General features: G+C 40.2%; 4 protein-coding genes across 9 annotated transcripts; all 4 read left to right on the top strand.

The window, feature by feature from the left end:
• The first annotated feature begins 161 nt into the window (after window positions 1–161).
• On the top strand, window positions 162–22,724 carry LOC125287881 (homeobox protein Hox-B3a-like). 6 transcript variants are annotated; one of them, XM_048233947.1, is made up of 5 exons: window positions 162–330; window positions 15,256–15,386; window positions 18,559–18,626; window positions 20,562–21,085; window positions 21,417–22,724. In XM_048233947.1, exons 4-5 carry the CDS (start codon window positions 20,656–20,658, stop codon window positions 22,148–22,150), a joined length of 1,164 nt encoding a protein of 387 aa, XP_048089904.1. In that variant the 5' UTR covers window positions 162–330; window positions 15,256–15,386; window positions 18,559–18,626; window positions 20,562–20,655; the 3' UTR covers window positions 22,151–22,724. The 6 variants fall into 6 exon arrangements, with proteins under 6 accessions (XP_048089904.1, XP_048089903.1, XP_048089906.1 ...); XM_048233946.1 differs by having other exon boundaries at window positions 162–510; XM_048233949.1 differs by lacking the exon at window positions 162–330 and adding an exon at window positions 11,215–11,312.
• On the top strand, window positions 4,235–5,956 carry hoxb6b (homeobox B6b). The gene is made up of 2 exons (XM_048233961.1): window positions 4,235–4,788; window positions 5,175–5,956. Exons 1-2 carry the CDS (start codon window positions 4,371–4,373, stop codon window positions 5,429–5,431), a joined length of 675 nt encoding a protein of 224 aa, XP_048089918.1. The 5' UTR covers window positions 4,235–4,370; the 3' UTR covers window positions 5,432–5,956.
• Window positions 6,815–9,134, top strand: hoxb5b (homeobox B5b). The gene is made up of 2 exons (XM_048233955.1): window positions 6,815–7,551; window positions 8,116–9,134. The coding sequence occupies exons 1-2, from the start codon at window positions 6,966–6,968 to the stop codon at window positions 8,361–8,363; spliced, it is 834 nt and encodes a 277-aa protein (XP_048089912.1). The 5' UTR covers window positions 6,815–6,965; the 3' UTR covers window positions 8,364–9,134.
• Window positions 22,725–22,766: 42 nt separating the features above from the next.
• hoxb1b (homeobox B1b) lies at window positions 22,767–25,822 on the top strand. The gene is given in 3 exon segments (XM_048233954.1): window positions 22,767–24,865; window positions 25,021–25,139; window positions 25,141–25,822. Coding segments are annotated over 3 exon segments (954 nt in total). The 5' UTR covers window positions 22,767–24,252; the 3' UTR covers window positions 25,363–25,822.
• Window positions 25,823–26,533: the final 711 nt, after the last annotated feature.

Below are 26,533 nucleotides of genomic sequence, written 5' to 3'. Positions count from 1 at the left end.
TGGTTGTTTATGAAAATTTACAACTTTGTGATAGAACTTTATGAGTGGATCCGCTCTTGGATTGGCTGATGCAGGTCATGTGGACAGCCTGCCGTGAACATGAACTTTTTATGATATCCCAAGTGGTTGGTTATATTGCAGCATTCTTTGACCACGCCACAGTGTCTAACACCTCTGTTTTCTTAGTCCTCGTTTCTTTCGTTCAAATTATGCATCGTGCATGTAAGGTAGTTTGTATGTGCTGAAGCTGTTCAGATGGATGAAGCGCCCAATCTCTCCCGCCATGCTAATGAAGCTCTGTGATTGGGATTTCCGTCTCCGTGCAGCGTTGTAAGTGTCAGAACGTCACCGAAGGCTTTGTTCATTTTTCATATAAGTCGACTTTTTTTCCGATAGGTTCATAATGTATACTAGCCTCGAATCTTGGCTACAGTTAGTTACGATGAATGACGATAAGCCAGTTGCTTCGTTTGGAGGACCCTCTGGACAGATGAAAAATGACCAACAAAGGTAGGCTCCATGGTAACTCGGCAATGGCATATCATTGATATCGTTGAAAATCTATAGCCTATCTATATAGATTTTTCTCACCAAAAATACGTGTAAAAGCCATGAGTATGTATGCCATTTGTTAAGGGGCCTTTCACTTTTGAGTCAGATAACCCAGATTTGCACGAAAGGTGGGCCAAATGTTTGTTGTTTATAATTAAGATGGAAACTTTGCCTTGTTCATCTTTGAAAAGCTAGCCGTGCGTAAAACTGTCTGGTTGAATACTAAACACCTAAAGTGCTACTTTGACTGCTTTTTGTCCTAGATTCAACTAGCATACATTTATCGATTTGTTAGTGTTGCTTGAGTGTGCAGGGATATCACTCACAAGATGGCAGCGCCATCAGAAAAGATGGGGAGTGGTGTTGACCATGTAACCTGGTTGTGTAGCTTCATCCTGTTGGCGGAGCTAAATGGCGTTCATGGCACTCTTGATAACAGGGACTTGTGTTTATTGTATATCTTATGTAAATGTACTTGGATAGCTTAAAGGCTAATCGACTTGTTTTTTGCTCTTTCAAAACTCATAGTTTATTCTAGACAATTGTGCTGTATAGCTTCATATAGAGGCAATGTAGCTCATGTCTGGCATTGCATAAAACCGTCTGGGGCCTGCATTTAATAATGTATATATTTTGAGTTGGTGGTGTGCGTAAACATTCGTCAAAAGAAGGATATAGACTGTTTTGCATGAACACCCATGCCTGCAAAATATGAATGAGAAATGACTAGCCTATGCTTTCGTTTCGTTATTGCTCTCTGTTGAATAAATCCCTGTGCCATGCAAACTTAAAACAATCTCCATTTGGTAAAATACATCTCCGGAATCGATGGCTAATAGGCATTCATGATGACAAATTAAGCAACACAATGATTGTGGACTACTTAAATGTCTATATAGGACAATGAGGTCTATATTGGATTAAGATGAACTGGAAATCCTAGTGCAATCATATTCATTCTTGATTCGAATATGCTCATATTGCTAACACTACTTTGTTTTGTTATTTTATGTGGATATAGAAATACTGTCCCTTGCTCCAAATGACTGTTTTCTTCTCGAGCTTATCATTTCTTACTCTGCGAGACCACCTAGCGACTACACTGGGTATTACCGTGTGTGTGTGTGTGTGTGTGTGTGTGTGTGTGACAGAGAACGCGAGTGCGAGTGTGTGTGTGTGTGTGTGAGGGAGACAGAGAGAGAGAGAGAGTGGGTCTATGCTTTGAAACTGCGGTTGATCGTTAGTACCAGCTGGGAGACTTGAGAGGGTAGGGGGTGCCAAAAACTTGTGATACTGCGGTGAATGCAGGGGTTGTAAACTGGGGAATGCAGTGGCCGGATTGTTGGTGTGTCTGCAGTGGGCTTGATATACAGCCTATATCCTGGGAACCTGGGTCTTTGGGACCTCTCTGATTTTCTTTTTGTTTCTGCCTTTTCATCTCAATCAATTGACCGTACTACGCGTCTGCTCTATAGCTGCATTGCAGATGGGGGTAGCTGGTGCCCTTCCTCAATACCAATAAGCAGCCCTATAATGTGTCCTTTCTTTAAACTGCTGCGTATATTTAATGTTAAGTAAATATATTTCGTGTTTGTGCCATGATGATTAACGTAAAACACAGACAGATCAGAAATGTTTCCAGAGTGAAATGGTGTTTGGAATGGTGCAGAGTTTGGACATCATCCAGGTCCAAAATGTGGATAGTATGATTCCTCCGTTCAAAAAGGTCAGCTTTATAGGTCAGGGTTTGTAAGATCTAGATTTCAGTCTCCTGTCTTGGTATTTATGTTGACTATGCCGAAATTCGTCTGTAAGAAACAAGATGCACCGGAAAGACAGTAGAAAGGACGCAAACAATTTCAACTATTCATCATATTCGGTAAAAATGCATTTGATTAATTCTCCACAAAGGACCAGGATAAATAAGGCAGACGGGGATCTACGTCAAAAATCATGACTCACTCAAGACAATATTTATGTTATTTTAATATTATGAACCATTTCAATGAAGTTATTACGTAATCGGCCTTCTAAAAATAGCTAAATCTTTCTGGTTGTGGAAAAAATCTTATATCCCAGGATAAATAGCCGTGCACATACATACCTGTGTAACTATTTTGCAGCACAAATCCGAAATTACTGTTCCTTTATCTTAAAAAACAAAAAAACCCAGAAGGCTCAGGTTAAGACTATGCGACAATTAGACGAAGGACAGAGTGAAATACGTATGAATTGCATCTAAAACATAGGTAACTGTTGCTGACTATATTGCATATTACAAAACCGTCAATGTTCTTGTATTTCATTTTTCTTGAATACTCACAGTCTTGTCATCATCGGCGACACGAGAGAATATTGTGGGGAACGCTGTATAAATTAACGAAGTTTGAAGAAAACTGAACTGCTCCAGGTTGATGATAAAATCGACTGCCAAGCCGCAGATTCTTTATGTTGGATCCACTGGCGCGGCCTTTTATTAGTAGATCAGACCTGATAATCCAGGAAAACTCCAGCTGTTGGTACTGAAAGCGAGAGACTTCAGTCAGATAACTGCAGTAAAGCTCACATTTTCTGACAACATACACACTGAAAAGGCCATAACTAGATGTGGATGGAGTGTAAGGAGTATGCTACTTAAGGTTAGCGCCAGTATTAATTACTGATGGGCTACTATTAGACTGTTGGCTACTTTCTTGTTAACGTTTACTAGACCACCTTGAATTGCTGATGAAACGAGACTGAATATGATTGAGATGTGGATTTAAGTCGTATTAGGAGTTGGCTACTTTGGAGTAGACTACTAAAGGCTGACGGCAGCATGTCTATTAATGATGCTAAAATAGACTAGCCTACTTTCTTGATGATGAAACAAGACTGCTTAAAACGTTTGTCTGTTTTAACAGCGTGATTGTAGCCTTCTGCAAAGTATATTCAATTAAGTAAAACTAACAAGGGTTTTCCCTTGGAATTGGGTGTTTTATTTATGTATTGTGGTCTGCGCCTGTAAAGTGGAGTTCATTGGTGTACGTGATGAGAGCTGAACATCACTTTTATCCTTTGGGAACCAAGCGAAGACCAAACATTTGACACAACGTCTGGTATTTTCATACCCTGCAATCATGAGACTATAGCGTATAAAGGTCAAACCTGTGCGCGCGCATGCACGCGCCTGATTGGATGCTCCGGTGTGTAGGCTAGGTTGGGCATTTATGCAACTGGGGAAACCGTGTGCTTCCAAAAAAAAGATAATATTTTGAAATTTTAATGAGACGTTGACATTTTCTTGATCTCTTAATTTTTCAATATACATAACCGCATCAGTGAAATGCAACGAATATCTCTCAAAATATAGGCTAGACTTTTTTTAGACTTTTTTTACAATGTTAATAATGATATAAAGTAAAATATAATCTGTGCACTTCTTGCCATTTTTTTTCTAGCCTGCCCTTATAAATAAAAATATTTCTGGCCTCAACGAAACGGATAAGTGCGCTCTTAAAAAAACTGTAAAAGCAGGTGAATGATAAGCTGTGTACTCATTTAAAATGTGAAACGGAGGGAAAAGTCTTGTGCGCTCTGATATGCTCTGGGGATTTCAAGCCATGGAAAAAGAGACTCCCCCTGGGTGCTGTTGTGTTACCACAAACGCTCGCCATTGGTTAGCTACTGATCAGATGGTACAGTTGCTCTCGGTCCCACATTGGCACCTCGCCACCCCCCTTCGGCTAAAACCAAATCTCCGATAAAGTAATGGCAAAACCACTTGGACTATAAAACACAACAAATCATAACACTCGGACAATAGGCCTGGCTGTCCAATGAGTTCCTATTTTGTAAACTCAACTTTCCCTGTGTCTCTCCCCGGAGGACAGGAGTCCTTTTTGGGTCAGATACCGCTATATTCCTCCGGATATACCGACCCTTTAAGACACTATCCCAGCGGCACATACGGAGCTTCCAATGTTCAAGACAAGGTTTACCCATCCTCCTATTACCAGCAAGGTACGGGAGTTTACGGTCGGACTGCAACCGGCGCAACCGACTACACAAGTAGTTTTTACCGAGACGCTGAGCGCTCGTGTCCGCTCGGGGGACTGGATGAGCACCCGCTTGTGTTAACGCAGGACCAGTGCAAGACCGACTGTTCGGAACAAAACACAGACAGATACCCAGGCGGCGATGACAAGTTGTGCACTCCAGTTTACCCCTGGATGCAACGAATGAACTCTTGTAACGGTAAGCGAAAACCATGTCCGTCTTTGAACAGCAGATTGTGTTTTTGAGCATGTTATGGTCGTAAACCGAACTAGTGGTTTAGCAAAATAACATCTCCAATGTTCAGGAATAATTACTTGGGATCTTCAGCTTATAATTATCCACCATGGAAACTATTCTGGTCAATGGTGTGAGCATCCTGAACAGACCATTGGGGTATTTCATATCATGCCACTTTTTAAAATGTATTCTTAATATGTTAACATTTTTCGAATTTGTTCAATTGTGGAGTATAGTCTATGTATGCAGCTCTGAACTGACATGTTAATGCATGATCATCAATACAGTCCATAAGGGTTGACCATATGTTTACATAAGGCGTATTATCTTTCCCCCGTTTTTGACAGGGCCCTCGGGTCACACTGGCCGCAGGGGTCGTCAGACGTACACGCGCTTTCAGACACTGGAGCTGGAGAAGGAGTTTCATTTCAATCGGTATCTAACCCGTCGACGCAGAATCGAGATCTCTCACGCTCTATGCCTAACGGAACGGCAGATAAAAATATGGTTCCAGAATCGTAGGATGAAGTGGAAAAAGGAAAATAAAGTGATAAACTCCACGAAGCCCATCGAAGAGGAGGATGGCGACACGAAGAAGGAGTAAAGATGAACTGATATTGGTCATTCTAAAAGAATGAATAATTCCATGATTTAATTTAAAATGTGCGTGATGTGTCATAAGTAAAAATCTTATTACCAGTTAAGAAAAAGCTAGGCCTGTCTATCCAAGAAATACGACAAAGGCTATCACGACAACAATTTCAATGATAGAACATTTGGCTTTATCGTAGAACTTGTCTTCTGGAATCCAGAGGTTCCCCTCTGCCTTGTTGAAACTACCTAAACTGCCAAGAGCTTATATTTTATTATTCTGTTTTTTTGTTTGTAGTATTGTCAATAGCATAGATATCTAAGGACAAAGTCACTAAATCAGCGTGCACATTTTGAACTTTGTCCATCTTTACCTAATAAATTATCTCGCGCGCTCTTCGTGAGATGACATTTTGCACCTGTATTTGAAATGTTTTGTACAATACTTATTTATTATTTTGTCATGTGTCCGTGTAGCTACATGTAACTTCGAAATAGCGTGGTCTTTGTCAGCAGTCATTTTGCCAATAAAAAGATGTATTCATACCAAATAGTAACTTATTTTCCTTGTGTGTGATTGAAAACTGAAGAGAAACATGATCCAGGTATATAAGAAGCTGTCATTACAATCCAGATATAAACATGGACTTTTGGTATGGCATTGATGTCGTCAATTCCTTTAGGGCATCAAAGGGGTGCTTTTTGGCTGTGGATTTTCACCTTCAGATGCTGATATGAGGCCACTGTATTGTAATAGATGCCGTTACTATTTGGTACCAAGCCGTTTCTGGACATTCTAAAGAAACGTATTCAAAGTAATGCTCATATAGCCTATCGGTGATCAAAACGTAGGTAGCCTACTGTCTTTTCTTTTGCCTTTATGTCTTATGGACAGGCTAACAACTCGTTTACAGTAAGACATCAGATTGTTGTCAATATTGATAGTAATTGTGATTTAATATTGACTAGTCTGTTTGTTTTTCCAATATTAATGTTTGCAGCTATAAACTGTTGGGGACAGGGAGTGGCTGTAATAGCCATATACGGTTGGTTTAGACCTAGGCAACTAAGATCAGTCACGTTTATATTTACGACTATATAATGTACTTAAAATCAGATCAGTGGTATAATCGTTTTAATAATAGCCTATTTTAATTTAATGGCGCACCGGAGCTGAGTAATAAAAACAACGCATAAAATCTGCAGGTATTTTCGAAGGGAAATGAACACTTCTTCCAGTAGGTGACGCTCTCCGCTAACATGGATCACGGCGCTCAGTGGGGAGGCTCCATTGAGTTGAACCTAACGATCATCATTTCGTCATCATTTGTAACCATAGAGCATGAATTACCTCTTGAAGTCATCAGAGAGAATTTACGACTGGTCAACAAAGGCACGTGATTCCTAAACGCACTCCCATATTTGGGCGCATACATGGCAAAAACGAAGTACAGTACATTGCTATAATTCATTATTACATCATAAATCGTACAGCACGGGGATTATAACGACCAAGATCTACAAATCAAGAGCTTAAAAATAACCAAATGAGTTCTTATTTTCTAAACTCGTTCGCAGGGCGCTATCCAAATGGCTCCGACTATCAGTTGCTAAATTATGGGACTAACGGCGCTATGAACGCTTCGTACAGGGACACCGCAACCATGCATTCAGGCTCCTTCGGTTATAACTACAATGGAATGGACCTAAGTGTAAATCGCTCAAACGGCAATGGGCACTTCGGGGCTGCTGGAGATAATTCCCGTAGTTTCCAGAACGCGGGCCCGGATACCCGGTACAGACCACCGAGCTGCTCGCTCGCTTCTCCAGATCCCCTGCCTTGTGCCAACAACGAGACCCTGGATCTGAAGGGATCCTCTACCCCATCCGACCAGAGCACAGTCACAGGCAACAACCTAAAAAACAGCAGCAGTCTTACCAACAACAGTAGCACACAGTTTGCTGAAATAGAAGAGACCAGCGTGTCCTCCGAACCCGAGGAAAGCGCACACGCTGCCAACCCCACTCCACGGACGCAGAAACAAGAATCTATCGCCTCATCAACTACAACACCCAGCGATGGGCAGACGCCTCAAATATTCCCTTGGATGAGGAAACTGCACATTAGCCATGGTATATATCTCTCTAAACAATGATGCTTTGCTATTGATTTGTGTGTTAGTGTTTCTTAGTCGGTTATTGTTGCAAACGGTCCAGATTTATCGAAGGCGTCATAAATCACTGGAGGCAGTCTACTTGTGAACTCGATGTAAGAACATGAAATTAGGTTAAGAAACCGTGAAATGTATTATAGCTTTTGTATGTATATTTTATTGTTATTGTTATTGCATGGGATGAAGGGAAAAAATAACTGTATAACTGAAGTAAGTAGCCTATGTGACAGGCGTGAAAACAAAGAAGAATCTGTAATTTGGGGGGTTGGAGCAACGTAGAGACTAGAAGTAAGATCATGATGTTAAATTCCTAAGAATCCTAGTTATATTCAAACCTAATGCATGTTTTCAGTCGCCTAGGTACTGTGTTGCCTCATATGGTGGGACAGTGCGTGTAGAAGGCGCATTCTTGGATCCGCTTTGTCCGCACAATACGGTCTAATAGCCATAACGTTATATTTCTTGCCGGTTTGTGCAGATGAATAACGCTCTCCCCACGTTGCTTATTGTCCTTGCCATGTAGATATGACTGGACCGGATGGGAAACGGGCCCGAACCGCGTACACCCGCTACCAGACCCTTGAGCTGGAGAAAGAGTTCCATTTCAATAGGTATCTAACCCGGAGGAGGAGGATAGAGATAGCCCACGCGCTGTGCCTCTCGGAGAGGCAAATTAAGATTTGGTTCCAGAATCGCAGGATGAAATGGAAGAAGGACAACAAACTGAAAAGCATGAGTCTTGCTACTGCCGGTAGCGCTTTCCAGAATTGACAGTCGTATCGTGGAGTTAAAATCCCCTGTGATACTGCAGACTGCCCTGCACTCATCGGCATGTTGTGATCATTAGACGACATACAAATTTCATGTGGTCCTGATGATGCACACATAGTGTTGTCGTTAAGTATTCTCATCATAGCTCTTATGATTTAAAAATGAAGCCACAATAGCATAAATATTGTCATATATAGTGCAAATGTCATGTGCCAGATTTATACTTTCGTGCAGTAAGCATGTCCTATGTGAGACCTTAATTGTGTGTAACGTATTCACAGTTTATCAGTTGTACAGTGTACAGTCTTACATCTCATACTACTTGGCCGCTAAAGAAATGAATGAAAATAATAAGATAACTTCTATGAGCCGCCGCAAAAGCTTACGTAGAAACTGCAGTATGATACAGTCTCGATGTTTCTGTGATGTTCAATGCTTATATGAGCATATCATTCATTTCCTCAGTCAGAAAACACAGTATAGGTACAAGATATCTTCCCATCAAATACATTTGTGTAGTAAATATTTTGCAATGCAGTAATGACCTTGGCCAAATGTTTCCATTAAGGAATTAAATGTGTTTCAAAGTTTTATTGTGACCAATATGTTATTTGTAGGCCTATAGTGCGCAAAGTGAATGGTGAATGTTTTGTGATGACAAAAGTCATGTTTAAAAGTCTTTTTGGCGATAGGGTCTTTGTATTTGTATCTTAAGATTAGTTAAGCTAACTTAGTTTGGAAAAAAAAATAAAGTTTCTTTCAGTCACAAAATGTTTGAACTTTGATTCTTCTGCTCTTCAAAGCGCTCTAGACTGACCACTAAAATTCACCCTATACTGTCTGGCTACACTCAGCTCAAGAGTTGTAGAAACTGACTTTTTGGTGACCTTTGTTGTTGTAGCCTAATTGTAAATTTTCCATGGACCTGTTTGCGCCAATTTAATGTCAAAAGACACATTAAAGTGTGATCTAGGATATCCTGTCTATCCGTTTTGTGTTTTAACATTGTTAATTTGACTGAATGTATGGATTTCTAATTCGTCTCATTATTGTCAAATTAGGCTATATTGTAGGCTAGGCTATCCTACATATTGTAAAGTGTGGCAGAATGTTCCCAACTAATACATTAGTGAAAATTCTTAACAACCATATCTGATAAAACAAACGTTAAACCTGTGGACTTACCTCAAAATGATCATTGTAAAAGATGAGTACTTCTGTCTGTTTTTTTTTCTGACTATAATATTTCCTAGGCATATTTACCCTGGCTAAACAACAAGGGTCGTAATGGTCTGTGGCTACATATTAGCCATCATAAATGTGTATGACATGCTTGTAACATTTACATCCCCGATGGATCAGGAATTCCTCCTGAAGTCCTCCATATACCCCTCAGTAGCTCTCCAAAGTCACGTGGGGTCCATAAAGTTAGTTTTATGGTTTTGGGGAGTTGACAATGTGCGACATAATTCACATTCTTGAATGTAAGCGACGGTTTAACTGCTTCGACGGGATTCTAAAAGGATGTAGACTGTGAACGTTTCAGTGTCCTTTTGGTCCCTTGTCTTGAGCAGTCGAGGAAGTAGGCTAAAGCTTGGATATGCAGGCAGGTCTGTGCGAGTTTAAGGTGCACACACAACAATATGGGACTGACAACTCGAAGTAAGTTTGCGTACTTTTGTGTGGCTTGATTTATCAGTTTGTTCATCTGCTAGGCTATGTATGATTTACCGAGGTGGCACAAGAAGATACCAGGTAGCCTACATGTGTCCAGTGTTCCTTACCCGTATTCACAAGTACATGTAAGACTGCGACAGAAATGTGTGTACAAAAATACAGACGTTGTTAAGTACAGGCCTTCATAGATTTAAATAACTGGCAACAGATTGCAATTAAATGACACCTGCTATATTGCCTCGATGTCTGTGTTTGGTAATGGAATAGTCATGCACTTGTGATGGCCTGTGTTTTCTTTTCCCCTAATTGTTGTGCTTTTCGATCCGAAATGAACGGCAAACCTGGATGTGGCCATTTCAGAATCAGTCGCACGCCTTTAGTGGAGGCGAGTGTAATAACTCCTTTCAGCTACTTTGTAACTTGGTATTAATTTTCTGTGGAGTGTAAGAAATTGGGTGGGGCATCATTCAGGGTGTGCCTGGTGCATTTGTTGTCATTAAGCACTAACGGCGGATACAACTCTCCCACTCTGTGGATACTTAGCCATAGGCTACCAACTTTCAATCTGACCTTTTGACTTGAAGGTAGCAGTCCATGTAGGTAGTAGCCTAATGTTAGACGTCTAAACCAAATGTGAGTAATAATTGTACGTATTTATGATATACATTATTGAAAATCTCAGTCTTTCAATGATGTCACCAACAGCACCAAATATTAAGCCAGGGTGGTCTCGTTCAATTGCTTACACTGAGCTTGCGTCATGGCTTGTTTAGTAAACAGATGCAAATGTGAGATCATTGATGGATAGAAGAAGTCCACTATACAGGTGATATATTGAACTACATATTGCGAATACTGTAACCCGGGTTCTAATTACCTACAGTGTTTTACTATAAAGGAAATAACTGTTCCAACTCTAGTTTGTGTTTTGGAGCACCTAAATCAAGACGTAACGCAAACAAAACTCAAAATACGCACACATAGAAGTACGAGGTGGAAACACTTCCACAATGCATAACTATTAAAGTGCCATTTTACCAGTAGGCTATAATGTGTTTTGCATATTGATAGGGGTAATCTGTGCACGAAGCTCATCAATTATTCATAGGAGCGGGATCAACGCGAGGTCAGGAGACGGGTCCAGCGCACATGCCTGCTCAGCATAGCCGTGGCACCTCGCAACACTGCACGCTTAACCGAGACCAGGGCGACCAAGTCAGGAAGACAGTTGGGTTCAGCTTCTCTCTGATGTCTCACGCTAGATTGCGAATGGTTAGTACCTTAACTCGTAGCAACTGCTTTTCAGTGAATATTATTTATAGTTCCAGAGGTTATTCTATGGCTCAACAAGGAGGCCCTAAGCAGGAAGAGGATTAAAATATAGGCTTATACATATATTTACTATCGGTGGTCTTAAATGCAGAAATATTATCCTGTATTGAAATTCCTGAGTATAAAAGTTATACTTATGAATTATTTTATATTCTTTATTTACTTCTGAAGCTTATGTAATCTGTGCATAATAAGTATGACAAGTTAAACATTTGATTTACAATTTTAGTTATTTTATTATACCCTACATGTTAAATTGACAAAGTATTTTGGCTATGAGTTAAACCAACATTTGTGGTGTTGGCATTTTTTCTTCGTTCACATTTAAATTCTCACTGTTTTTTATGCTATGTATTCAGAAATACACAGAGTCAGAAAGACATTTTTCCCTTCAAGTTCACAAAAGCACAATTAATTCTAAAGTAACGATGGATGGTTCAGACTGCTGCACGAATGCGCATGGCATTAGCGCAAATGTTTTGGGCAATAGACGTGCATTTCAGTCCATTTCTTTGTCCTTGTACTCGAACTCATAGGTAACCGGAGTAACTAAAGCATTGCCGTCCAGTTTGACAGCTCTTCCAGTCAGGTCTAAAAGAATGATGCAACACTATGCGTCGCCAGCAGAGCCCGCCTCAGACCAACTTCATTGTTGCAGTCTTTGCATTCTGTCTGGTCATTTTAGCAGTTTTAACTTTCTCATTTGCATTACATATTTGAGTAAATTAACCATTTATATCACACTAATATCATGGTTTTGCTGGGGCACTTAATCACATTATTTTTATAATAGGCCTACATGTAATGGGGTGCATATAGCCTATATCTCGATTGCGCTTAGGTGTTTACATCTCCGAAGAGGTAACACAAATGTTACATTTAAGCAGGAAGTATAATGTACGAGTTGTCACATTTTGTGGATACACAAGTGAAAAGATTTTTTGTTTAAGTCAATATTTCACTCATAGTTCTTTTATGCAGTATTGTGACGGGCGCTCGCTCTCCTCGAGTGGGGTTCATTTGGAGGTCACGGAATTTAGATGTCATTGTGAAATTGTCGGCTGCTTGGCAAATGATGTCAAACAATAGGCCTACCATATCTGAAAAAGGTGAAATGGCAGAGAATTGAGAATCAATTAAGTTAATTTCGGGTTTGGAATGTATGTGTATAACATGTATTATTTTATAAACTAAACAATATAAACTGCAATATATTTCAGTGGAGTGGGCCTAGGCTATGTTGCGGCTTGATGTTAAGATGTTTTTTGTTGTTGTGATTCCTTGGTTATTTTGCTTGGTCGGTCACCAACCATCGAAATCACAGGCACTATATATCAGAAGATGTTGAAAAGACATGCGAGGGGTGAGAGGGGTGAATCAGAGGTCACACATAGCATTGACACCCAGGAGTTAGGTCTATCTTCTCATCCGGCCAAGTGGCTTCAACAGGAGGCCCATAATAATGCTCGAGCATACCACACTTCTCAATTTGATGTGAATGACTAATGAAAATGATCAGAGGTGCCCGATACTATGCACCTCTTACCATGTGTGGGTTTTCAATATAAGCGGGTGCAAATAAAAGTTAAGAGTTTATTCGATTGTAGACACGCCAAGGAGTGAAGGCATGTCAAGCAAGTAATACATTAGAGATAAGAAATAAAGCAATGCGCTTCCTGCGCATTGATGCTTATAATGAACTGCATGGAGAGGGGAATGACATCTCGCCATAAGGCCTCAGTGCATGTGTGGTGTCAGAAATCTGCCATGTCAACATTAGAAAAGCAAGATTTGTTCAAAGGATGTTTTGAAAACAATGTTCCTGGAGATATACACCATCTATGTATACCCTGTAGATCCGAATTTGTGTAAGCCATTACCCAATCGCAAATTCGTGTCTTGGGGAGTATGTAGTTGATACAAACGCGGCGTGGATGGAGCAACGAAACCTTTTATGATGTGATATTTAGATGACTTGAGATGCAGCCCAAAACAGGACGTACTGTCTGCGAAAAATATGAATAAACGTCAAACTTATTTTATCTACTTTGCACGGACCTGACATTAGTTGACAGCAGATAGGCCTATCTGTTAGTGGTTACTGAAAGTTGAGTAGGCCTACCTTGCGCGATTTTGAAGCATTCATGTTGAAGCATTTCAAGCATTCATGTATAAATAGTGTCATGCAAGTGTCATCGTGCATGCAAGCAACCTGTTTACTAATAATATTTCTAACGGATCCACTCATTCGGAGTAGCCGAGACCGAGAAAGCGCCACGATGCTAATTGGGCAGGGATAGAACGTGGCATGGGGTGAATGAGGGCAGGAGCAAATATTGGTAGTTAAAGTTATACTGCAATTAAAAACAGATTTATCCAGTTAAAAAGTGTCATAGCTTAGTAGGGTGCAGTTCTTTTTGGTTTGAATACTAAGATGATCACATGGAACTATGGTGCTATAGCCACACATAGGCCTATATCCACAAAGGAGAAATTACAAGACAGCAGAACAAATATGGAAGAAATGTTGCACGCACTTAGTTTTATTGATTATAATTCATTCTAAAACTAATGCAAAAGGACACACCATGCCACTGGCTCACTGGATTATTTACTCAGGAGCCTTTAACTTTGTCACGCCCAGAGAACTGCACTACATGCGTGTCTGGGGTGGGATGGGTCATAGCCTAGTGATGCAATAAGGAGTTTAACAACAGGATAGACCTACCTCAGCTGGCTGAATCTTTGAATTTAGGGTCTATTTGAAACCAGTCTTTTATGGTTTCAGATTGCGAAAACAAACGAGCACTGAGCACTGCATCTGCAAAGAGATGGCGATTGTGCATGGCACTGGTTGAATTCAGTATGTGCACACAGCAAGCAATAATTCATATCCTGTCCCATGACAAGAGACACCTTCCATGGTGTATTTTCGCTGAATAAGTTTACATAGACCATTTGTCCACAAGTTGTTTGTCGTGCTATGCTATGTCTGAACTATTAGATTATGACATGTCTTTTTGTCACTACAACCAGTTAACTTTAGGCTAGACTTTGACATTTTCAGTAGGATATTCAAGCTGGAAGTAAAAGCCTTGTGGTCAGTGTGAACAGCCTAGCCTACTGTCTTTCTCTGCATTTTCTACCTCCCTTCCAAGTCCTGTCTTCTGCGGAGAGAGTAACAAGCTATTTTGTGAAAATTGTGGTTTCACTCTCATCATGTGTGTGTGTGTGTCCTGTTTTATTTACAAAGATGAGGGGGAAGAATGTTCAATGTTTCAACAGTTTAACAAAAATTACAATACCAGAAAAGTCATGAAAACGTTGTTGCAGCCAGCCATGGGCGATGCACCTCGGCTCTGCGAGGCCATATTTAAACACTTGGGGAAGTAGTTTGAGGCTGAATGTGTTATGGCAATAGTAGTTCATTACACAAACACGTCTTTCTCCCCGAACCGATTTAAGTTGTCGAATAGCCCTTGTAAATCACGCAGCTTTAGTGGCCAATGACTAATGAGTAAAGGAGAAGCGTGATCTCTGACTGATGCTTCGTAATTATGATAGGATCACATTTGCCCTTTAGCCTGTACTTTTCTCTCTATTTCTCTATATTTAATTATTTTCCATAATTTCGTGTTTAAAGGCAGATCATTTATGGCCAGATTCACTAAGCAAATGTTTGACGCTATAGTCCACATCTCAAAAGTTTTAAAAGTTCAGTTTAAACTTCTATTGTTTGACTGTGTAGACCTATGAAGATAATGGAAAGACCACATCACGCGGTCTATGTTTGAGGCAAGTTTCTAACAACAAGTAGGACACTGTGCAGAAAATCATTAATCACTCCGATTCATTAAAATTCTTCTGTTCTATTGTCATGCAGCAACAGATGTGGACGGATACTCTCTGAGGAACCAAGCAAGATAGGCTACTTCGTTTTTGCCTCCATAATTTTCAACCCATATTCCTGGATAACATGAATCACCCCAAGGAAGACGAATTGTCAGCACGAAGGTAATTCTTAAGTTATTATTTCATGAAGGCACTCGACTTTAAATTGAAGTGATAAAGGAGTTTTAGAAGTTGACCTGGCAAGATGAGCCTGCTCGGGTGCATAGGGCTACGCACAGCCCATCCAATAGGCTACATTTCGCTTCCAAATGGGTATTCGTGGTTTGTGGTAGGCTATGGCAATCAAGACTATTTTAGCTACAAAAGTCAAAAGTGTCCGAGAGCTTGTGGCCACTGTAGACATTTGTAAAACAACCACTTTAATATGGGTGGTGTTTAAATTATATCTAAAATCTACGAGTAATTATCACTAGAGTCTTATTGAATAAGCATGTATTGTAGGCTATGGACGATCTTAAAGACACAATGGATTATTAGGAGGTTTGCTGGAATTTCCTGTTTTTTTTTTCATTGTATTACCTAGGCCTATAGATGCAATTTTCTCCCCGAAGAATTCTAAAACATTTGCTAGGCTGTCAGTGTTGAATATCCCATCTATTTGTTTATATCACATGTCTTTGTATCAGCTATCTGTTAAACGAAAATGGGGTATACAAATAACATATATCACATTTTAGTTTTTCTTGTCCATCTGAATGAAGATCAAGCCAAAATACATTGTATACATTAACTGTAGTTTAATGTCTACAGACCACTGCCATAGGGCCTTATTGGAGAGTAATGTGGCATTTCGCCTCTCTCCCCCCTCCTGGAAAATCGAGAGCCCTTACATCCCCGCGTGATCACGTGTTTCATTAAATAATTGATGCAGAGGTTGCAGAATGGATATGGGCTATTCGTTAGGAAATTCACCGAGACTCGGTTTTGCTGTCTCTGACGAGCTATTATGATCGTATCTTTCGGAGCCAAAAAAATCGAGGTAGAGTGCAGCAAAACGAACGAAAGAGACACCGGCAAGGTTGTATTAAACCTGCGGGAGAATCGGCGCGGCCACCAGACATACCACTGTAAGTAGCTTAGCCTATACCCTTCGCTGTGTAAATGAATTGTTACTATCACAGTTAATGTAATAATTCATCCATTTTGCACTATTGCCCGTAGGTCATGCTTGTATAAAACATTGAAAAAGGGGGAGTTCATCTACTACTTAACGGGGCACTAGGCTACTGTTTTCAGACGTGGCGGTATATTGCGTTTAGTAGCTTGTCTTCGTGATTTATAGTGATATGTGAACTGGTGTCTGCAGCTATGTGAAGATGCTGCCATTAGGTGTTTGTGAGGGAGGCATATTGTTTATGGCCGGAGGCGTGAGAAGTCACTTTTCAAGAAAATGATTTACAAGTGACGACAGCGTTCAGCACTACTTTTATGCTACTTTTGAAGTGTAGTTGTCAGAGAAAACTAGCAAATTATTGTTACATTTGTAAATTGTAAAGTCTAAGAAAATTGTAAAGTGTAAAGTTTCTACGAGGGTAATTGTCAACTGTTTTTGTCTTGTTGACGGACATTCTGTTTTCATAGGCTCTGATTTATATTGTACATCAAGGTTGAAAACATGGCTTATCCTTTAGGATTGCCATAGTCAATGACTGCGATTATAGTCTATCTCCAAACAGATTCAGTGACTTGACCAGAGTATGACACTTTCTGTATTTGGGTTCAGAAACTGGACACACAATGAGATTCACGGGCAAGCATTTATGCAAGAGCTGTCGTTATAAAAAAAATATACTCATTTATATATAACCTATAAGAGCACATGAATTTGGCCGAATAGTCAACTGAAGAAAAACTGACATAGATTAACGAATTTTCCTGAGGGTAGGCTATTTGTGCAAAACAGATTGTCCACAAAAATAGTCCTAGACACATAGGCTACTTTCTGATTGTGATGTAAACCTGATGATTATTATTATTGCTGATAACCACATCTCTAATATAACGAAAGCCATGTCAACCAACACTGACCGCTTAAACCTATACCTCCATTCTTATTAAAAATTAACTTTTCTATGAAAGGAGGAGGTAGAGCGTCTTGCGTGTTGATATACATGAGGGATCAAAGCCCTGCAAACCAATTAAGCAATTGATTCAAACAAGCAGGGAACAGCGGCATCCTTTCATCTTCGTTTCTAATGATTGAAGCATAGGCCTATATCATGCACGGATACGCATATGGACAAACACCTTACATCTGTGGTGTTATATATCAGCCCTGTATGTCCATTTCGAAAACAGGTTGTGCCCTGTCGTGCATGGATAGCTCTTCTAAGTGACATCTGATCGAGGTGTGCAGATCTTTAAAAAAAAGTCCCGGATTTCCCCTCATGTCTGCACTAAAATTATACCACAATTGGTAAAGTTGTGACTTATTATGCTCTATAAAGGGTTTTTCCCTCTCCATTCAAACGTTCAGGGCCTGCTCCTCTAGAGTCACGTGATATTTTTCTCCATTTCGAAAGGTGAATTTTGAACACGTGACCGATTAAAACATGGGCAACGATATGACAATTACGCACAATGGGTTCTTGGTGTGGAGGCCAGGCCTCCCTAGATTTGTGGTATGTTTAAAATATGCATGGCTCTTCTGTATCTCTGGACTTGGCTCATAACGTCAATTCTAGTTGCATTGCAGCATCCTGATAGTGCTTGATTTTCGTCTGATTCACCGCGCAATTAGTATCGATTGCTTACGATGAGATTTTCAGTAGGCTACCGTCAGCCCTTTCACCAGTTACACTCCTCAGCTCTTCCAAATTGAGCTGACTTGTCTCTAGTCAAAGTGGTTTAGAAATGCTTCTCTTGCCAACGTCAAACCATGCTCGCTGTCCATTGGTTGTTCGACTTCCGTTCCTTGTGGCAGAACATTGTGCTTTCTCATCTATTCATGGTTGAACAAATCTGCTTGTGCACACATTTGTCAATAAACACTTGGACATTTAGGATTTAATGATATGGCCTTTCAGGTCGGAGACATTTTCTGCACGGACTTAATTGTTGTCACATTATAGGACATCTAAATCATGGAGACAACACATTTTAGTTATGAACTTCTGCCAACCCAAAAGAGATTCACGCCTGTAAAATAAAATATCACAAGACGAGATTAACTTTAAAATTGCGTCCCAGTTTTGTTTAGCCTACCACTTGCTATTAAAAATCATGGTCTCTGTCAGATTAATGAGTTTTGTTCTTCTGTCATTCCTGACTTTAGGTTCTTCATACCAAGAACATTATTGGGTCTTGAGGTCTTCAGAGCTGACCTCACTGTTCACCCTTTTGGTAAGTCAAATCGTGACTGTCCACATGATACAATATATTGAGGGACAAATTAGTACGTGTTAGAAAACTGAAAGAAAAAAAAACTATTTGGCTCCTGCGGCAAGCCTTCATTGACAGTGATGGATTGATGTTGAAATGAAGCACTGTTCTAGGCGCCTTCTATTGGACAACGTTGTTCTCAATAACCAGTCCCCTTTTCTTCTGGTAGACTGCAACTATGAATAAGATTAAGATTAAAAAATAATCTCGCCTGTGGAAGTTAGTTGGTACACTAGAAAATAGGCTATTCCCCTTTCTAAAGGTTGGCCTATCAGCGAAAGCTGCGCTTGTTGACCACAAAGATCTGATTCAGGCTGCTAAGATGCTAACGTAGTGTCTGTGGCCACTGGCAGTAGAGGGATAGCCTACATGAATTCAGCTGCAAACGGTTTACTTTCTTTTGCGAAATGCAAGAAAGCTTTTATTGGTGGGTCATTGATATAAGATTTAAAAATAAGATAACAATTACCAGTATTTTTTTCCAACGAATGTATGCGAGTTGTCGCTCGTCGATTGCTGGACGCTTATGTGTAAAATTGCATACGGCATATGGGCATTCTTCAGTTAAAGCTTTAAGGTAAGTTGGACTAAAATAGGCTCTGTTTGTGAACGGTAGAATAGGCCTGTTGTGATTTATCACCATATGACTAAGTTCATCGTGAATTCTCCAAGCTTGGACTGTCGACCACACGTAAACTCATTATGCATATTGCATAGGCTATGTAAGTCATTTTCTCCCCGCTGATGTGACTGCTGGATGCACACAATAACCTTTCTTTGCACAAGTACTGTGATATATTGTTCCTGGTGAAAATATAGACTTCTATACTTCTTTTTTATTTGCCTTATATTATCTACAATGATTCAGAAAACATGCATTGTTTAACGGTGCTTGTTACAAACGGTGTATTAAGTCTTTGAGATGGCATTCGACTTAAATAATTTGTTCTTAATCAATAACTCGAATGCCTTTTTTTCAAAACAGAATTGTCTATCGAGAGGGGTATGGATTATGATGTTCGTGGTATTGGGACATTTTTTAAAGGCTAAATGTAGTGACATATTCTTTAATAGCATTCATTTCTAGCAGTGAACATTGTGTGTGGCGTAGGTCTTTATTCCTTATTCCAAATAACATTCGTATAACATTCGTTGAGGAATATCTTTTCAAAGACTCGTCGAATTATTCATTTGTTCTGCGTTCCCGACAGTGTTATGTCTTTGTCTGTCATGCAGACCTCAGTGTAAAGTTTTCTTTTAGAGCTTTGATACTAGTAGAGCCTAAGAAACCCTTTGGCTTTGTAGGCCTACATTGCCTTTAGTGTTAATGATTAATAAAATGATTCAAAGGTGTTTACATTATTTTACACAAGATAAATGTAACAGTTTCCAAACTGATCATAGGCTAATAATCAAAACAAACAGGTTATCAGTAATTTTCTGTATAAAACATTTCGAAATAACCTAATATTCTTGAATATTTTCATGATTTTGTTCCTTTCCAAGAATTATTTTAAAAGGTTTGTTCATATTCATAGAGGAAATATTGAACTTTGTGTGTATGGATTACCTTCAGTGCTATGTGTTTTTGTGTGATTTAGACAAACTGTTTTAAGCCAGGTAATAGCAAAAAGAAGCAACCATTATTTACACATGTGTACTTTAAAAACCATGTGTTATATCTAATTTGCAAAATCATTAGAATGTATAGGCCTACTACATAGGCTATGGGAAGAAAATAAATAGGTCTGTTTGGCGTTAGATGCTTAGAAGAGCACGTGGGTCCTGGTATGTGTCGTTGCATCTGGGAGCCCTCCATTCATGTCAGGAGGCTTTTCAGTGGCGAAGATGGATTTATGTCTGCTTTCTCATTCTGTGGTTCTCCTAACCTTTCAGGTCATCCTCCGAGAGGCTTTTGGAGCGGCACTGTCACGTGACTTCTGGTGCCGATGTGTCCTCAGAGGGTTTAGGCGTCCAGGCTCCTTAGCTGATGAAAACACCTCTGGAGATGCAGGAAACAGCACTCGCGGTCGACTCCTCGGGTTTTGACGCTTACCCACTTCAGGGATTTGGCTTCGATGACGCGCCTCCTGGTTTCCAAGCCTCAGCGCAGTCGGAGAGAGCCGCTTGCTCACTGCAGTGTTTTGATAACTGCACCCCATGCCAACACAGGGAATCTGGTGCGCAGAATACGGGTTGTTTAAGCGCATGTCCACCAAATGGCCTTCCTCAAAGCTCTGCCATTTCAACCCTCAGTTCCGACAGCTCATTGCTACAACCGGGGGTCCAAGAGGAAAGAAATACGACCTCGTCCTTCATTCACAACAGCAAGTCCAGCAAACAAGTCTTTCCTTGGATGAAGGACTCCAGGCAGAATTCTAAAGTAAAGCGCAGCCCCCCAAGCGCGCATACAGTTAACGGTGCGTGTAGGCATGTCACTTATGATTTATTGCAGCTAATGATCGGCACATTAGAGGAGCAGTATGAGTTTATATACATACTCATTATAACGCAATGATATCAGATATAAGTTATTTTTTGTTGTTTTTTTTTTTTTTTTTATTAATAGGACTGAAATATGTTTCGGTTTTGGGTAGGCAGACAGCCTACCATTACAGGTGTTTCCTACTGTGGTGAATTCAGGCTCCCTCAGTTTTCAACTCGAGATTAAACGTTATTTCATAAATACACATTCAATTTAGGCCTGTTATTGGTATTAATACGTGCTCTGGTATTTTATTTCTTATTTAGAGGAAAGTGGCAACGGCGGGAAAAGCCCTGCGACTCCATCTGCTTCAAAAAGGGCTCGCACCGCCTACACGAGCGCCCAACTCGTGGAGCTGGAAAAGGAGTTCCACTTCAATCGTTACCTGTGCCGCCCACGGCGAGTCGAGATGGCTAACCTACTCAACGTTAGCGAGAGGCAGATTAAGATCTGGTTCCAGAACAGAAGGATGAAGTATAAAAAAGACGAAAAGTTTAAGGGGATATCAGCGTCATCATCCCCAGAATCGTCTCCCAGTGGAAGTCCCACTCTATGTTTGCGAACAGGCTTTATTAATTCTCTGTCCTCAGCTGGTCAGAGTGATGATATGTTTCTGGCATCGTTGAACATGTCTCAGTGCGGTGGGTATGGTATGCACTCTACATTCTCGAATACCCCAAAGTCTTGCCCCTCCTCACAAAAATACTTCAATTCGACTGCTTATAACCATCACGACGCATCTAATCGCAGTTATCTAGCACCCAGCGTTCATGGAAGCCCAGGGTTTGTGGGAGAGAGCTATGAAAGTCCAGCATCTGTCTACAGACTCAATCACTTGTCACAGATTGAATGTCATGACCTCGATAGCTCCGTGCAAGTTCCAGCCAGCCCACAATATGAACTGTGCGAATCAGATGTGCCCTACATACAGCAAACACAGTACTCGCCTACCCATTCTCAGGACAGACTTATTCAAGCTGATAGGCTAACACATTTGTAGTCATATTTTGCACATTACGTAGGCTATGGACCCTTTCAAGAGAGTTCCATTATCAGCATCATAGTTGGCCCCACAAGACTTCCTTTTTAACATTCCATATGTTATCTTAATGCAGAGGAAGTAGATTGGGGCCCAAATAGAACGTTCAAGCATTGTTTTTGTTTACCTTGTTGAAAGGGTCTATAACATGTTTTCACAATAACAATGGACAGTTGACACTATCAGCGGTCCCTACAGGGGTAACAAAAAGAAGCATGCGCAGGTTGACCAATACTGATAATTCTGAACGGACAATAAGCTACATTTATATTATTGAGTGAATTTTAATATTGTTGTCACGTGGTGAGTTTGCAGTAATTAAATGTATTTAAATGTTTATTTATTTATGTTAATTGCACTTGAATTTAAATTGTATATGACAGTTAGAAAGTTGAGTTTCGATGTTGGCTTTGTCTACACAAATATTCTGGAAAAGTTTTTTTGTGTAGAATTAGAGAATTATCGTTGTCTGCAAGTAATGGGGGAATGTGTGTTTTCAAATAGATTCTTGAATAAAGTCGTCTGTTTTGTCAAATCGACGTGTCGTTGTTATGGATATTGGATAGGGATATTATTTCTTAGTGAAATGATTATTCATGTCATTAAACATTTCTCAAATATCCAGAAGAAATAAGGCACCATAAAAGTTATCTCGAATTTAGCCATGTTCTCTATCGCAGTTAGTTTATTTTCTAGGATGAAAAGCGATAATGGTTCATGAAGAGGCCCTTTTGTTCAGGCCAGGCGGAGTTTCTCAAGAACCAGATGTCACTTGGCTTTTAAAGGTTAGATGGATCACTGCCATTATTTCAGTCTTCAAACCTATAGAGTTTGTTTTCGAACTAACAAGTAATTTTACATTACATTTAGCCTCATTGGATTGTCTTTTTGCTGTAAAATAAGATATTTAATGTGTAGGTCTGGATAAAATGATGTAGGCTAGCGTCATTATTTAGGCCAGCTCTAAACTGAGTAGCCTATGATCATGTAAGCCTAATTGCCAGCTACCTCTTATTAAATTAATACAATGTGGGATGTATAGATGAATAGAAGTTCGATGAATGGGCTATAGCCTATATCTGGACGTGAAACATGCATTTAAAACCTGTTCTCAGCTATTGCTCAATTGAAGCCTACATGTTGTGAATGTGATGTCATTCAAGATCTGTTTCCTGAGTGTTTTTCATTTCCCTTTCATTGTATTTAGATTATCAGTAGGCCCTGTATCTGTTTTGAAGGTGGAGCAAACGGTAGTCTACAGATACGAAACGGCAATCCTGTCAATGATTATCTGAAAGGGAAAAAAACGAATAGCATTGTTTACGAGTAACAGAAGTAGGCTATGTAAGCTTATTGAGGTGCTTCAAATGCTAAATCAATAAATTATATAGCCTAACCAACCACGTTGTATCAACATTGGTTAAGTAATCGTGTAGAAATTGTGAGCTTTTGTGCATTATTGGTCAACATTTTGCATAAAACATTTCCACAGTAGGCCTAGATAATTTCCCAATTATACAGCCGATCATGATAAAACTTGCAGCTGAACTTTACAGCTAAACAAGAATTTCCATGGCTCATTCAAAAATTTCCACACCTTGTAAACTAGGTAATTGTTCTCTTTACACTTATCTGTTGTCATTCATGCCCCTTCTCAAACTTTTGCAGTTTACCTGTAGGCCTAAACTCTAAATGTGAATGAATGGGTATTTCAGTTTTAGTGCTGGTTGTATCTCTGTTACCCTAATGATTATTATCATTAACCTCACCAACGTTATAATTATTTGACACATACTTGTATATCAGATTGATGGACGTTTGTGACAGAAGTGTTTTCTCATGCAAATAGAATGGGTTTGATAGACGACTGCAACGCCCAGACAAACTTCTGTAGGTCTCTTCCTATTGGTGCTCGGTGGGTCACATGACATGTCACTAAGGTGATATGAGCTTGGTAGGAACTTTTTCAGCTTTGACATACGGCCCAGAGGTTGTAGGGCACGCGGAACAGCCATTAACGAGGACAGATCCATTGCCATCAATTCTGCCTGAACAACCCAAGAATGAACTCCTACCTTGATTACACGATTTACAACCGCGGGACAAACGCCTTCGGTTCCAGGGTTGGATGCCACCCAATGGACCAGGGATGCATGCCCTCTTTATCTCCAGGCTCTTGTGCAACCAGTGATAGTTACAGTACCGAGGGACGGCTCGCCATAGGTGCGAATCCTGCCTCGGCGTTACATCAGCACCAAGGCACGACCTTCTCACATCACCAGCACACACCGCACCACGTGAACCTGGGTCTTCAAGTGGTTTCGAGTGGGAACCCTACTTACAGCGCACAGGTTTGTCCGAACGTAGACTATGGACACCATCAATACGTTTTGGGTCAGGAGCAGGAACTAATGTTCTCCACATCTGAATTCTCCATTCCAAACATGGGAGCAAACGTTGGCTCTTACGCCCAGGGCGCCCCTGGGCCAGTGCCTAGTAGTCAATATCAGACAACTCGGTGTGGAGAGCAGGACCCATCGCAAGGATATAACAACATTTACTCCAAATATTCGCCTACCCAAAACAATGACAGTAACGTGAATTGTAACTCAGAACAAACTCAGTTCGGGAAAACTTTCGATTGGATGAAAGTTAAGAGAAACCCACCAAAAACAGGTAGAGTTTAACTTGTTTTATAATTCAAAACAACTGCTTTGGTTTCTTGTTATATTGCTAGAAAGCGCCACTTTACATTGCCACACTGCTTACTTCAACCATGATAGGCTGTCCATTTTGAGTTGGTCTTGTGTTGATCTTTATGTGTTTCGCAGTTAAAGTCACTGACTACGGAATCCACGGACAACAGAACATCATCCGGACCAATTTTACTACAAAGCAACTGACCGAGCTGGAGAAGGAATTTCACTTCAACAAGTACCTGACGAGGGCCTCGCAGAGTGGAGGTGGCTGCCTCTTTGGATCTCAACGAAACACAGGTCAAAATCTGGTTCCAGAATAGAAGGATGAAGCAGAAAAAGCGTGAGAAAGAAAGCAGGCCCTCTGTCGCCCTTGTGAAAAGGGGCTCCGCCAGCGACACGGGAAACAACACGGATAACTCAACCACTTCGTCCCCAAGTGGGTCACCAAGCTCGGACACATCACTTCTAAGCTGATTTATGCAAGTAACGTTAGAGCATATGGATATTTATATTAACTTCATAGAAGTAAAGCCTTCGGACTTGACTTTTACCTTCGGCCCTATTGGAGAGGAAGCGGGTTTTAAGTGCACATTTGTCAGATGCACTTTAGTGTCTGAAGTTGTGGAAATGAGGCTCCCATTGATGCTAAATACAGATTGCACATTATGTTTACCATGTAACATTGTTGTTTACTTGGTTGTGGACTCTACATTGTTACACTATTGCAATGCTCAGTGAGAAAGTTTGCACTAGGCTACATGCTGTATTTGTGTGTGTGTGTGTGTGTGTGTGTGTGTGTGTGTGTGCATGTACGCATGCATGTACAGATGTGTGTTTGAGAATGAGATGGAGAGTCTGTGTAATCATACACATGTTCAAGTGACCAAACTCCAAATGAATTTTATATAAAAAAGACTTGTAAATAAATTGTATTATTTTTAAGACCATGCAGAATTGTCCTACATTCTTTCACTCTATACCTACAAAGGCATTTGATTGACTCAATTTTCATTCATACTAGAGAGAGGGGGTGGGTCATTCCCATTGTTATGGGACAGTTGTGCATAGAATTGTACCTTAATTTGAATCTCCTGGGCCACTCTGGATAGAGTGACATGTGGAATGTTGCACGGCACACTGGGTGGCTTCCTCTGACCCTTTCACCTTTGAGAGCCTCCAGGCTTTCTAAACATGTAAACACACTCATGACAGCAGAGTCTCACACCACCTGACTAGATTTACTGTTCTCTGCCTCTTCTCTAGAGAGTCCAAACCTATGGATGATGAGGTTGACTCATGCTATGAAGGTTCGTAATGACGCATATGTTGGCATTACTTTGATACACTTTGAAAAGTATGTTGTTGTTTGTTAAGTAAAAAGTGTGGTGTTTTTTTTAATTTTTTTTATTGATATCCTCATTGCACCCATTACAGGCCTCTTAAAACACTTTTCCAATTAACATTTTTGATTGACTAATCAGTGTAGTACTTTTATAGATCATTTATGTGAAACTTAAGACTCGTAAAAAAGAACCTCAGGGTTTAAAAGCATCCGCAACGACTGGAGCCGATGAAACTGAAATGAATAAACAAACAAATAAAAAGGAGAGAGAGGAAAGTTCACCGGAAACATCTAAACAGATCA

The sequence above is a fragment of the Alosa alosa genome, chromosome 22 (assembly GCF_017589495.1).
Source record: "Alosa alosa isolate M-15738 ecotype Scorff River chromosome 22, AALO_Geno_1.1, whole genome shotgun sequence".
NCBI classification, from domain to species: Eukaryota; Metazoa; Chordata; class Actinopteri; order Clupeiformes; family Clupeidae; genus Alosa; species Alosa alosa.
This window is presented reverse-complemented; position numbering and strand designations above follow the sequence as displayed.

Coding starts and splice junctions, on each gene's coding strand:
- hoxb6b (XM_048233961.1), top strand. CDS start 4,371: ATGAGTTCCTATTTTGTAAACTCAACTTTCCCTGTGTCTCTCCCCGGA. Junction 4,789..5,174: donor ACGAATGAACTCTTGTAACG/GTAAGCGAAAAC, acceptor CGTTTTTGACAG/GGCCCTCGGGTCACACTGGC.
- hoxb5b (XM_048233955.1), top strand. CDS start 6,966: ATGAGTTCTTATTTTCTAAACTCGTTCGCAGGGCGCTATCCAAATGGC. Junction 7,552..8,115: donor GAAACTGCACATTAGCCATG/GTATATATCTCT, acceptor CTTGCCATGTAG/ATATGACTGGACCGGATGGG.
- LOC125287881 (XM_048233947.1), top strand. CDS start 20,656: ATGAAAACACCTCTGGAGATGCAGGAAACAGCACTCGCGGTCGACTCC. Junction 21,086..21,416: donor AAGCGCGCATACAGTTAACG/GTGCGTGTAGGC, acceptor TTTCTTATTTAG/AGGAAAGTGGCAACGGCGGG.